The sequence below is a fragment of the Balearica regulorum genome, chromosome Z (assembly GCF_011004875.1).
Source record: "Balearica regulorum gibbericeps isolate bBalReg1 chromosome Z, bBalReg1.pri, whole genome shotgun sequence".
NCBI lineage: Eukaryota > Metazoa > Chordata > Aves > Gruiformes > Gruidae > Balearica > Balearica regulorum.
Genome location: NC_046220.1, coordinates 27819699 through 27832822, shown reverse-complemented (window position 1 = coordinate 27832822; position 13124 = coordinate 27819699). Strand labels below are relative to the sequence as shown.

At 36.6% G+C, this 13124-nt stretch overlaps 1 protein-coding gene across 1 annotated transcript in view; it reads right to left on the bottom strand.

The window, feature by feature from the left end:
- Positions 1 to 2762: 2762 nt before the first annotated feature.
- LOC142599380 (uncharacterized) overlaps positions 2763 to 13124 on the bottom strand; it is a 44542-nt gene continuing 34180 nt past the window's right edge. Inside the window, exons 8-12 of the mRNA XM_075739302.1 lie at positions 9793 to 9950; positions 8482 to 8524; positions 5425 to 5611; positions 3738 to 3873; positions 2763 to 3023 (exon numbers count right to left, since the gene is read on the bottom strand). Of these exons, the coding sequence (XP_075595417.1) occupies positions 2924 to 3023; positions 3738 to 3873; positions 5425 to 5611; positions 8482 to 8524; positions 9793 to 9950 (624 nt within the window). The 3' untranslated portion in view covers positions 2763 to 2923. The remainder of the gene's footprint in view (positions 3024 to 3737; positions 3874 to 5424; positions 5612 to 8481; positions 8525 to 9792; positions 9951 to 13124) is intronic.

Genomic DNA, 13124 nt, shown 5'->3' with positions numbered 1-13124 from the left:
TTTAGACATAAACCATTGACCAAGTCTGGGACTAAGACTGGACCTAGCTGCACCTAGGATCCTCTCCGAGAAGGAGTTTAGAAAGCAAGGCGGTCCTTTCTGAACATCGTGACTCAACACGAGGGCCCCCCTCAGCCACACGTCAGACTCATACCCTTTTACATGAGAGTATGTATGCCAAGCTAAGAAGTGAACTATATCTCACACTAGAAGTATTATCCAAGAAGTGGTGTGAATACCCATTAAGAATAACAATAAAGTCACCTATGTTAACTAGGATTGAGATCTTGCTAATTCCTCTGCTGACAATTTCCATTCTATCAATACATATGGAGGAAAAACTTCAGTATATTTTTCAAAGTGCTTTTGGTACTAACAGGAAGAGATGAAGTGTGTTATGAAAATGACTGGATGGCAGCCTACCTCCTTGGGGACTGTAGGTACTTCACAGGAAAATGAGAACAGACCATAGGCTACCCTGATCTCTTCTCAGGTGTACAGAAAGAAACCAGCCTTGGCTTAGAGAAATGTAACAAGCTTACTTTTGGATCCTCCTCAATTTTCCTGGGTTAAAAACTAGATAATGACAAAGCCTGATAGGTTGGTTTTGGTTTGGTTTTTTTAAAATAACTTAAATTTTTAATAATTTTTCAAAGTTTATGGTCATTTTAGACATGGTAAGTTTACTACACCTTATTATTTTATTTTATTTTATAAGTATAAAATCATAGAAGAGAAAGATAAATCATCAAATCCATCAAACAGAAAGTTTTCAATAAACTTTGCGGATATACTACACAGTTAAGCAAAGAGCACCAAGAAGTCTGCTGTGTAAATACATAGTTTTACAACAGAAACAAGATTTGATTCTATTTTGTACAGCTGTACACTTGAGGCATTTTTGATACATTTTTGACTTGCACCAAATGGGAGGAAGTATATACATTTTAAAATTTTCATATTTGTTGCTTACAACACTGAATAAAGCACAAATTGCTACTGTAACACTGATATACTTTGGAAATTACTGCAATTATGGGGGAAAATCACTCTAATTTATAAAGCACTTTATAACAATGAAAATTTAGTGAGACAATGAAAGAAAAGACCCAATCCTGTAACCTTCACTCACATTGCACAGCTCATTTCTTTTTGCACCTTGCTATCGAGGTTACTGAATCTTTCATTGCTGTCAGTTCTTTGTGCCACATATATTATTATATGTGTCTTCAAAGGTTTATAAAAACAAGATATTTGGTGATTATGTGACTCTGTGTGAGGATGGCTGCAAGTGCACTTGTTAAGGGGAAAAATGTGCCAAGTAAGCTATTAACAATTGAAGGAACAACTGCATAAATTGATTACCATGGCATGACCAAGCCTCTCATGGGCCACACTGCTCATTTAAATATTTGGGGTTTATTTTTGTGTGTTTTTTGGTTTTTTTTAATGGGAAACACATTTGTTCTGTTTCATTTTGTTTGCATTTTTTTACCTATTGCTTGTTTTTCTGTTTCCTAGCTCTGAACTGTCACTCTGAATTGGATAACTGTTCCTTAGGAAATGTTAACAGTAACTAGTGAACAGTGTTTGTACTTGACCCATATGTGTTATTTTCTCCAATGTGGAAATGAGTAAGAAAAAGTAATTTATACCTACTTGTTGTAGCAGAAATGTGAATTTTGTTTTTGAACTTGAAAATTTCAAAATACTAGCAGTAAATGTAGAATATGACTGTGACGACTGTTTTCAAATATGGTTATACATTTTACTTCAGAGCACAGATTTATACAAAACAAGTGTGTTAACACATTTGGGGTTGGGTGCCTGCTTTCAGAAAATTGCTTACACTGTTTAACTACCTATTCTTATATTTGAATTAAATCACTCAAATCACTGTGGAAAACCATTTGGACTGTTTAACAACTTTCTTTGAAGTACTGTTGTTTCAAGCGTCTAAATCTAATGAATGTGTCTCCTAAAAAATACATTTGTGGTGGTTGGGGGGAAGCGTCACTTGCTTTTTTTTGAGATGTTTAGTTTGCACATGGCTTCAATAAATAACTGGAACAAACCTTAGTTATTTTACTTGAATTAATATTTTGGGAGGCTTGGAAACTGAACACTCAGATTTATTCATGGGAGGAATTATTTTAATGTTAGAGAATAATGGTGTCAAACACTACATATATGACTAGCTCTAATAACCACAGATGTCTAACTGCTATCCCTGATGAAGATTTATGGTGCTGTCTCTTACTGCTAACTTTGGAGGAAACAGCGTCTTCAATTCTTGAAATGATTTCTCTCCACAAATGTGCTGTGCTGTGCTGGCAGATGGCCAAACTGAAACCACTTTAAAGTTAAAATTTATGTTAATATAGAATGTACAAGAACAAAAGTATTCATCCAAATGCTACAAATTTATTCCATTCCCCCAGGCGTGCTGTAATGGCATGTAGCTGCTAGCCTTTCAGTCACCCTAGCCTGTCCCAACCTTAAGCCTTGCACAATCTAGAAACTTAAAGGCAAACCCACATTTGAAACTTCTGGATGGAAAAGCAGAAGACTTTGCAAAGGGTGCATTTGCAAAAAAGAGGGGTGCAGATATAAAACATCAGGAAGTACAAAATACATATTGAAATACAGTGCTTTCTCTTTTGTCTGCATGAGATAAATGCTGATGTCAGTTCACTGCTGTAAAACATTTTATGCATGGTCTGAGTTGAAGTAGAAACACAAATTAAAGCCACACAGAAGGCAACATTGCTTTATGTTTATTTACTAATGCTTACAAAAGGTGTGAATGAATAGCAATCCTAAAGACTACCTGCTACTAGAGCATCTTTTGAGATGAACCAGAAGATATAGCATGGAGTTTTTAATGGAAAACAGAAATTGAGGGAAAAAATGTGCTTTCTTCTTACATCCTTGTCTCCTCCAGTGGTCTGTTCATGAAATCTTGGATTGCTTGGTGTAGGGGTAACCATTTATTAATTGAAGCTTTCAAAGCTGTAATCCACCTAGAAGAAATGAAAGACCAGCAATTCTCTCTGATCAAGTGTTATGCATGCATTTTTACATTCCTTGAAACACACCTTTTATAAATGGTTTTTGTGCAGCTGTGTTACTATGTATGCTTACAGTAAGTGGATTGGAGAAAGGCAGCAACATACCTTAACACTAATTTCCAACATAATGAAAATCTTTGTCCATTAAATTAAAACCCAAACCCTGTAATTAGTAGGCTTTAGACAAGAAGAACACCCACTGACAGCCATGGAATTTGGCTGGATTACAATAAGGGAATTCACCTTCAGAATGTGTTTTCACAGGCCATTTTTCTTTTTTAATTCTAATGTTCATTGTTGGAAGTAAGTAATTCTTGGGCATGAAGAGGATATACTTTCCCGTTATCTCTAACTTTCCATTAGTGGTACCATAGCTTTTCTGTTTAGTGTAATCACCCACACATCATTGTGAAAGGCACCTTATTCAGGTTTCTTTCTGAAGCTCTGCAAGCCAGCCTTGCTGTAGTTCTGGCATTGTCAATAGCAGAACTGATGACTCACACGTGACAGCATGTTGTACTGCAGTTTGACTAATGCTACAATTAAAGGGAAATTTGGGGAACAAGTGAAAACAGAATGAAAAGTTGTCACTAGATCTTCCCAAGGTACAGTGTTCCCACTTTCCTAAAGTCTGGCAAATAAAATTGAAAAAAAAGTTTGGTTTACCTTTTGTTTTCATTTACATTCTCTGCACATAAGTAGAAAGTCTTAAATTCTTCAGATGGAGGTTTGAGTTCAATTACAGATCTCTTGGAGCCCAGAGACTGTTCACTCACAATATACCCCTGTAGGTAAAGGCCACCTGGACAGAATAAAATAGCATGCATCATGTATATTGCAGATACTATGAAATTACTGTCAATTACAAGCATACCAACAATTCTTCCAAGCTGGGTTTTCAGATGCCTTGTGTTGAGTGTTTTGACAGAGTTGTAAAGAATTTACATATAAAATATTAAAAAATGTGAAAGTTCAGATTTTTTTTCTAAAAATTGATTTGTAAGTAGTGTAAAACATGCCTCCTGTCCAGCAAATTAGCAGTATAGTTTTATTTAGCTTTTCATTAAATAAGAAGTTGCAAAATATTTTTTCTAGCTTTTGATGTTCTTTTTCTTTCCTTTAAAAACTAAAGGGATAGGAATTTCAACATTACAAAAAATTCTAGAGTCAGTATTAGTTCCCCTTTCTTCCATTAGTAACTGGAACATCATTACAGGCCACACTAGCCAGCTGTGAAGGAAGGGCATTAGACAGAATTTGGTCTTCATGGCCTTTTCATTTTAGCTGGGATTTTTGTGGGGCTTTCTTGGTTTTGGTTTTGTTTTTTTAAAGATGTAACTTCACTGCAACAAGGCATATTTTCACTTTATACATACATGGTGAATAGCCAAAAAACCTGCGGAGCTGATTAATTGCAACTGAATGTTCCTGTTATTGTCTTCAGGGTCTGTGGTGTTTTTTGCCTCTCACATTTAGTGACAAGAACATCAAACTAATGCTGTAGAGTTGAGAATGATATGAGGGAGTGAAAATCTGTAGTGAAACTGGAAAAAAAACAATAGTTACAATAACAAGAGAGAAAACACTACTGTATACAACAGTATTTAGCAGTAGAAGGCCTGGGTGTCATAAACACATAATGCTTAATTTTTGCCTTTCCACTAATTCATTGCTTAGCTCTGGGCTTCAGTTTTGTGTAGAGAGGGAAGTCCATGGTCATTTCATGTATATGGCCTTTGGCAAATGATAAGTGCTATGTAAATGGTATAGACTATAAAATGGAATGCATCTTGCCTGATTATGTGGCAAATAGCATAAACACTAAGAAAACAGTTTTCTCTTTTGATCTGAAAGCTGGCTAGTAAGCAAAAGTACAACAGCATTTTCTTTCTGATTCTTCTGACTGACAGCTTTCTAGCTTTGCCAAGGCCATGTGAAAACCTGGTAGTGGCAAAGAAACCAGTCCGAGTTCATGAGGTCCCTCCCTTTGAGGATGCTACCTAACATGCAGGAGTTGACAGCTTTCAGCAAACTGCCATCAGTGGGACTGGCTCAAGCCACTGTGAAGTGCTTTGGAAGGGTAGCTCTTGTTGCTGATACTTGCTCCTGAGGCAATGTGCACAGATCCTGACTAGCTCCATTCCAGAAAGAAAAATTCAGACTGTGCGAGGAAAAGGAAAGAAGATGGGGAGGAATGAGGTGCCTATTTTATGAAAAGAGACTGAGTCTGGTCTTCCTTCACTCACCTTCACAGAACAGAGTAAAACATCATCAACGGTAAAAGTTATATTTGGAAACTGCTGTGAAACTTATCTGCTTTACCAATCAATTAAAATCCATCAGCAGCCCCTACCTTGGGCAGGTGTAGAACGGAGAGTGGCATAATAGTACAAACAGCCATCCTTCAGAATGCAGTAGTGCTGAATCCAGATGTCTTTGCTTCTGTCCAGCTGGTGGAGGAGCCCCAGGCACTCTGGGTTTTTGATAGCCAAGGGTGGAAGTGTAGTGTTATGCAGTGTGACATCTACCCACACATGGTTCTGTAAAATAAACATGTGATGAAAAGCTCTGGTAAAAAGTTAAGGAGCACCTGCTAGTATTAAAAGATGGAAGCTCTAGTTCCCTGCTAGGAAATCAGCTTTTCTTCTGAAAATAATTTGGAAAGTCAACACTGAAATTGTAATTAGGAAAACCTGTATTTGATGGCAAATAGTGATCTTTCTACTTTCTCCTTACAGTAACTTGTCTTTTCTGCATCTGTTTTGTTTTTCAGTCAAAGTTTCACTTGTAGAAACAGAGTTATTTCAAAGCTGTATGAAGAAGCTTTTTTAAAAAAAAATTGTCTGGCTGATTGACCGACTTCAGCAGTCTTTACTGTGTGTAATCTGGCAAAACCATGCTCACCATCTACCCTCTGGGTTCCAGGGAAAATGTGGTGGTATCTGTGGCCAGAATACAGCACTCCTCATACTTGGATGGAAGCACTACCACACACAAAATGTTTAGGGATGTCTTCCCATCCCTTTCTGGAAAGCAGGGTCTTTTTCACTACTAAAATTATCCTATTGTCATTTACAGGTGAAGAAAAAGCTCAACCCATGACACACTGCCATTGTATAGGCTATCTTTATGGTAAGAGAATCCAAAAAGAAAATTAGGAAAAAATAAATGTTGTTTAGTAAGACCAAGTTGTCTAATGTGAGATTAAAGCATTTCTTCTTTTCCTTTAAATCTGAGAGGTGTTAGGAACTCAGCCTCCCCTAGTGTGTTTTGCTTATCTGCAATACATATTTCAAATTCTACATCAACCAGTGTCATTGTCATTTGAAATCCATGGGGAGAATGTGTGCAATATCAACAGCATCCTGATTGTTTCCACAAGGGTTTTCTTTTGCATTTATTTGTGGTATTTCTTTAGTATCCTTGACAAGCAATGCCAGAAAAAAAGACCTGGCACAATATAGCTAGCTATATTCTTTGTTATGAATGGGAAACCTGCTGAGACTTATTGCAGCAAAATGCAGAAGAGGACTTCAGTAATACTAAGTGTATTCATAAAATAGTTATCGTTGCAGAGTCATTAAGATGACATAGTGTCAGTATATTGGTCTGTTAAATCACTGTGTTGTGAGCCCTACTGTAACACACTAGCGATTACAAAAAGTCAGTAACAAAGAGTATAGCAAACAAAAAAGAAGGAAAATATAAGCTTTTTCTATTCAACTGAATGGAAAGTCCAGTTAGAAGGAAAGAACAGATATAGTGTTCATTAAGAATAGAGGTTAGGCAATGACAGCAACATATTAAATAAAACTTTTTTTATTTGAGAAAAGGATATTGTTTACTCAAAGATGAAACTAAAAAAGATAAAGCAGTCAAAAATAAGATGCAATAGCACCAAAAGGACCCAACTTACTGTGTTTTTAATGTGATGCATGAGAGACCTTTCTGTATATATAATGTTGGAACTTTTTATCTAACAAGTTATTTTTCAATGTTAAACTAAAGAATGACTCTTTTGATGTGTTTTCATTTGTGTATGTGTGCCTTTCTCATCGTTTTTGGTTCAGGCTATTTTTTATTTCCTTTGGCTAGGGTACACACTTAAAATTGCTTGATTTATTTTTTTCTGTTTTCAAGTATATGGATTCCTTTGTATTATTTTAAGAAACACTGCCAGGTAGAATATACTTGGAAACTAATTTGGTTTTGCACTTGCAAACTCATCTGAAAGCTGAAGCCAAAAGAAAGATATGTTTGATCAATTTTATTTCAGTGGAAAAGAAATTAAAGTAACAATAAACACCTCCTTTGACTGTTTGGAAACCCATCACTAAAGCACGTTGTTGAAGGAGTCACTCGTGTCCTCGGCTGAGAGGAGGAAAGTACATTTTTTTGGCACTGCATTAATGCAGGTTATAATTTGTACCTTGCAATTTTCTTATTTTTTTTCCTGATGATTTTATTTCATCTGCAGAAAAGGTAGTCTTTGATACTTACTCTGCATTTGAGCCTCACATTCCTTCTGCTAAAAACCAAGCTGGTTCAGTAGCTAAGCCTTCTTAAAAAAAAGATTTTACAGATCAACAGCATATTTTTAGAAAGGTAGTCTGCCTATAGGAGGAAACAGTAAGAATCACAGGGCCAGGAACTGGCAGGCTAAAGCGGCTTTGACCCTTATGCTTCCAACCCTGGAAGTACTAAAATTAGCTTTGCAGTTTGCAGTTCAGGGGTCAGCCAGAGACTATTCATACTAAATTATGTTGGACTGAGCAAGGTCTCTGTGTAGCAGCTCAGCATAAATTATGGCCATGTTTCTCCCAGCCATAGGGGCCGGAAGAGAGTATAGCTGTATAAAGAGATAGAGAGGTAAGTCAAAGTTTATCAGCTAACTTATCTTTCTTCACCTCTGAAAATACAGAAGAGAACTCAGCAGCATATCTGCCCCCCCCCCCCCCCCCCCCCCCCCAATATTCTGTAGGAAAAAGCAGGTAGATGGCAAACAAGGCAGACTTGCAGGGAATACTTAAGAAGATAGAGCCCTTCTTTCTCTTTACCCCAAATAGTATTGCCTAGGGAGAACGTGTTGTGAGAGCTGTCTCTCCCCTTCCTCCCTTCCCATTACCCTCATTTTCGGCTATGTTTCTGAACTAGCTTAAAGCTGCTGATACCTGGAGAGGGAGCATTTTGATTCATTCCGCCATATGGCAGCAAAGCGTATTTGCTGAGTCACAGTAATGTCTGTATATGGCTTTTAGACTGGAGCTGATTCACATCCCAGCAGCCTAGAACAAAAGTATACAGATTCCACATTGCTGTCTGCACCTGACCATGTACAAATACATCTGCTGTCTCTCAGTCTTCTGCACAGTTTGCCATGCACATGCTTCTCATATAAATAAAACATTACCTGATGGACAGGATGCACTGCTTTATCCATAGCCTCCAGCCATCTATAATATGACAAAAAATGAGAATAGCTTAATTTGGTAGAGCAGAATAAATGTGCTCCCCTGCCTCTTAACTCTTGCTGACGTAGCATTTAGAGGGATTTGCAATTTTCAGGACACATTCAAGGTTTCAAGATAGAAAAACAGTGGATTAAATCTAAATAAACATTGCTAACTAGCAGAAAAATAAGTCTCAAAGCTTGCTGTGTAACACATTGTAATAGATTAAAGCAATATTGCAGACAAGGGAATCTATGTATTTTGAATACAGTTCAACATGCCAGGCTAAATGATCACTTTTCTTGTGTCTTTGTTATAATTTAGATAAGGAATTTGTGGGAAACATAAAGACTCCTGAAATTGGAGAATTACAGAATAAAGCAAGCTATTTGTTGGCAAAGTTATTCCTTTTGCAATATGGATGGTATAGAATTTGGAATTTATATTACCATGGTGGGTGCTATGTTAAGTAGTAAGATATTATAAAAAGATAGGTGGATGAATACCAAATGTCATCCTACTTCATAACTATATATTTTTGATACTTCACAATAAACCAAAGAGGAAAGAAAGATTAGATTTTAGTACATTTTGAAATTAAATCCTAAAATGTTGTTACTTGTGTTTTGGGTGATTTTGGTCTCTGTTTTGTCAGCTGTAGTCTTTGGAAAGTATTTTTTAAGTCTAACTGAGACAAATCCAAACTCATTGCCTCTTATCAGAACCAATATGCTTTGTGGTATGCTTGCATTTTAAAATACTAAAATGATAATATGATAGAATGACAGAAAAGGAAATGGAAGATGGGATTGTATTTATTACTAGCACTGTCCTTGCTGGGCAGAAGAGAGATCATTCATGTGAAATGACCGGTAAGTAATTTACATCCACAGGAAGATTTACACTTCCATTTGAAGCAGTGGGGGAGAAGGCATGAGAATATGGGTGAAGATTTTTTCTCTGGAGATAAATCAAGAATTCAGGGGGGATCTTGAGCAAAGCATGAATATAAAAGACTTTTTGAAAAAATAAAATCACTTCAAAAGAATTATGAAGCTGAAAAATAATTTTTGAAAGTTTGCAAATGAAAATAAGAAACACTATTTTCCCATCCTAGCTGACAGACTGTGTGTGTTTTGTTTTGTTTTGTTTTATTTTTTTTTATTTTCTACTGACCAGGGCAGGTATTGTGAATATCCTCCAAAAATTCAGACTCCTTTTTCCCAAACCAGAATAACAAAACTGACCCTGTAAAATGAAAGTTCACTTACCTCTTCATTTCTTGGTTGGAAGTTGCACAGAAGTAGAAAATCCTGTTTCTGCTTTGAGGTATGCATTTAAAAACAAATGGTTTACCTAGACCGGTGTCAACACCAATTTCTGCTCCTTCCAGCTTTGTTACTTCCAGGGGTCTGCACTTCCCTTCATCCTGCAATTAGAGACAAAGAGTGCCAAAGTTCAGAACTAATATGAAATGGAACCCTGTGAGATGGGGATAAACTCAGGGAATATTCAAAGGTATAGAAATTAGTGATAAGCTCTTATGCTTTTGAAACTATTCCAATCATCATATGGTTTAATGATCAGCAGAAAATACAGTGCAGTCATAAGAGACGAACTAGTCAAACACCCTCTAAATTTGCATCTCTATTTTTGCTCTCTTAATTGGTTTTGGTTCGTCAGAAGTCATATCTGCATGTGGAAAACTCACTAGGTATTTGTAAATATTCCAAGTTTTGAGGGTGTGGCTGAGTAAGAGTGGGATTTTCAAAGTGCACCAAAGAATTTAGGAACATTAGTCTCTTTGCTATGCAATGCTGCTTTCTGTCTGGGTTAATGCTGAAGACCTCACTTTATATGTGAAGATGGAGGGAATAAAGGTTTACATTCAGAACATAGCATAATTTAAAAGACTGGATTTCAGTTCTTTTGCTAAGTTGCCCTAAATATCAGTATGTTCATAACCCTTCCCATTAATTTCAGACAAATTTTGATGGAAAGCATTTCAAAACTTTTTGTACTGTATTGTTCCTAATTGAGCTAAAACTCTTTGAGACTGAAGGGTATTGTCAGTGTGTTTCTCTGTGGTTAGTTACAAGAAGCCATTAAGCTTCTTAATATAAGTAGGTAGGTGAAGCAGTTCCTCCCCCCACTTTTCCACCCCAGCTTCCCTCAGGTACACGTCTTAACTCAAAACCAAAGTGCACACATCTGAACAGTGAACTCTAGCAGTGTTTTAAACAACATTCTTAGCTCCCTTGCTTTGAAGAGCTATAACTAGAGGTCTAACAATTGCGTGAAGTTTTGCAGCAATAAAATGGAAATCATGAGTTAATGCTGGGACATGAAAAGCATTAGTGCTTCTTTGGAAAATGCACAGATGGTGGAGTGTCATAGAATAAATTCAGTTGATTATTGGGAGTTAATTAAATGTTGTCAGTAGAAGCTGAATTGTAAATGCCCCATGTATTTTTTTTTTATTAGCCTAGAAATAATCATACATATCCTTCCATGAACAAAATATGCACCTGTGGATATTAGATAGTTAAATACTTTTTTTAATGCTCATTGGAACATGTAATTATTCTTTTGTTATACATGAATTTTCTGTAGGAATAAAATAACCCCTAATACTGAAAAACAGTGTAAATAGACATTCATGAATGCATTTCCTAGATTCTTCTGCTTCTTTTTTTTCTTTTTTTTTAATGCAGAAGTAAAGTCAGTACAGAAGATGACAGCAATTCTGAAAGTCATCAGTGCTGTGTGACCTACTTTACATATAATGCTTTCAGAAACAAAACTACGTTGCAAAGACAGCATAACCAAAATATGTTTTCAGGCTCCAAATCTCATTCCTAGTGTAAAGAATAATAAGTGCTTGGTTGATGAAGTGTTACTCAGCAGGATCTTATCCACAGTCTGGGTTCTGCTGACTGTCTTACTCAGAAGGCAACAGTCACTGCAGACACTGAAAGGGCTGTGCACATCCCTATAAACTTTTCTAAACACTCTCTGTGTTGCCTAGAATGAATGCAGATAGAGCTCTGTGGCATCAACAGTGATTTATGTCTGCTCCATTTCAAATGAATACATCTAGGGTGGAATAAGATGGATTTGAGGCATTCGAAGTGAGCCCCAATGCCCTTCATTGACTCATAGGCAGCCACACTCCCCTAGTTCTGATAAGCCAGATGTAAGGGGCATTTAATGAATAATATCTTGAGAGCATTCCTTTGGCAAATATCCCTTTGTTACAAAAAGTGCCCAAGGTATATTGCTGAAAAAATAATTATAAAAGTAATTTCTTATGCCTGGGACTGGAGAGTAACCCACTGACGATACTGCCACTGTGGAGCCTAATATAATTATCTGAAGCTGCTTAGTTGATGATATGCATTGTACAGATTTTAAATAAACTAACTCAGATTTTAGCTACTAATGTTCTGTTCAGCACTTAAGTAAAAACAATTTCTTGTTCTCTCAAGGTTACTATCAGCTATTTCATGGATTCTTGGTAATCTGCAGTATCTAACATGGATGGAGTCCTTTGGGTAGAGGGCAGAAAGCATATGCTGCTTTGGTAAATGCTGTTCTAAGAATAATAGAAACATCTGAAGTAACCCTTCCCTTGCTGGTAGTTTTCTTAAGATGGCCTGACTTTTAGGGGAAATGTTTCTGCAAAAAAAATGAAAATATTAAACAATGTAAAACTATAAGAGACTGAAATAAGGGAGAAGTAAGAATAGACAAGTAGATGCCTCCTTCCTTTATTGTATAAAATGGTCTTTAAGGTAGTGTATGTAGCCTGGGGGTGGTGGTGGTGTCACAAATCAGGCCTCTTTAATTTGGTGTAAATACTTCCAGAAAGTAAATTGCCTTCATAGCATTTCCTGAATGATTCACTGTGCTCAAAGAATTTTTTTTGAGCAGAGTTTGCTATTCTAGTTAAGCTTTTTTATCTATTAGAAAGGAGAAGCTGAAAAGATACATGAACATTTCATGCTATTTGCAGTGAAAGAAACCAAAATCAACAACAGGATTAACTATGAAACGAGATTAAAACTAAGCTACGCAAGAGAGTGCAAGTACTAGGAAAATGGAATAAAAGTAACTTTACAGAAAACAAGATCAAAGCCTAGAATAAGAAAAAATGTAAAAGACACAGTGAAAACTGAGCAGTGGTAGAAAGCAGAAATAAAAGACTGGCTAGCTCAGGAGACTGGCAGTGGAAAGTGTAATGCAGTTGCCCCTAGGTCACTGTTTCAAACTGGTTTCAGATCACCAGTGGCAAGACTGAATTTTTTTCTGTCTTTCAAAAATGTCTTCTTGGATGGTCTTAAACTAGACATCTCTTAAACGAGACATAAGAACGAACTCTTTTTTCTTTTGGCTTCTTATTTCTCATTTGCCTAACTTTCTCCATCACAGCTGTCATGGCCACAACTCCCTGGCACGCAGGCTTGCAGCATTTTCACCATCTGTTATTTTCTGGTTTTCTCTGACCAGCTTCTCCCCGAGTGCTGCTTGCTTAGTAGTATCTCTAAAACCTTCCTCACTCTGTCTCTCTCTCTCTTTTTTTTTTTAATCACCATGCTTTGTG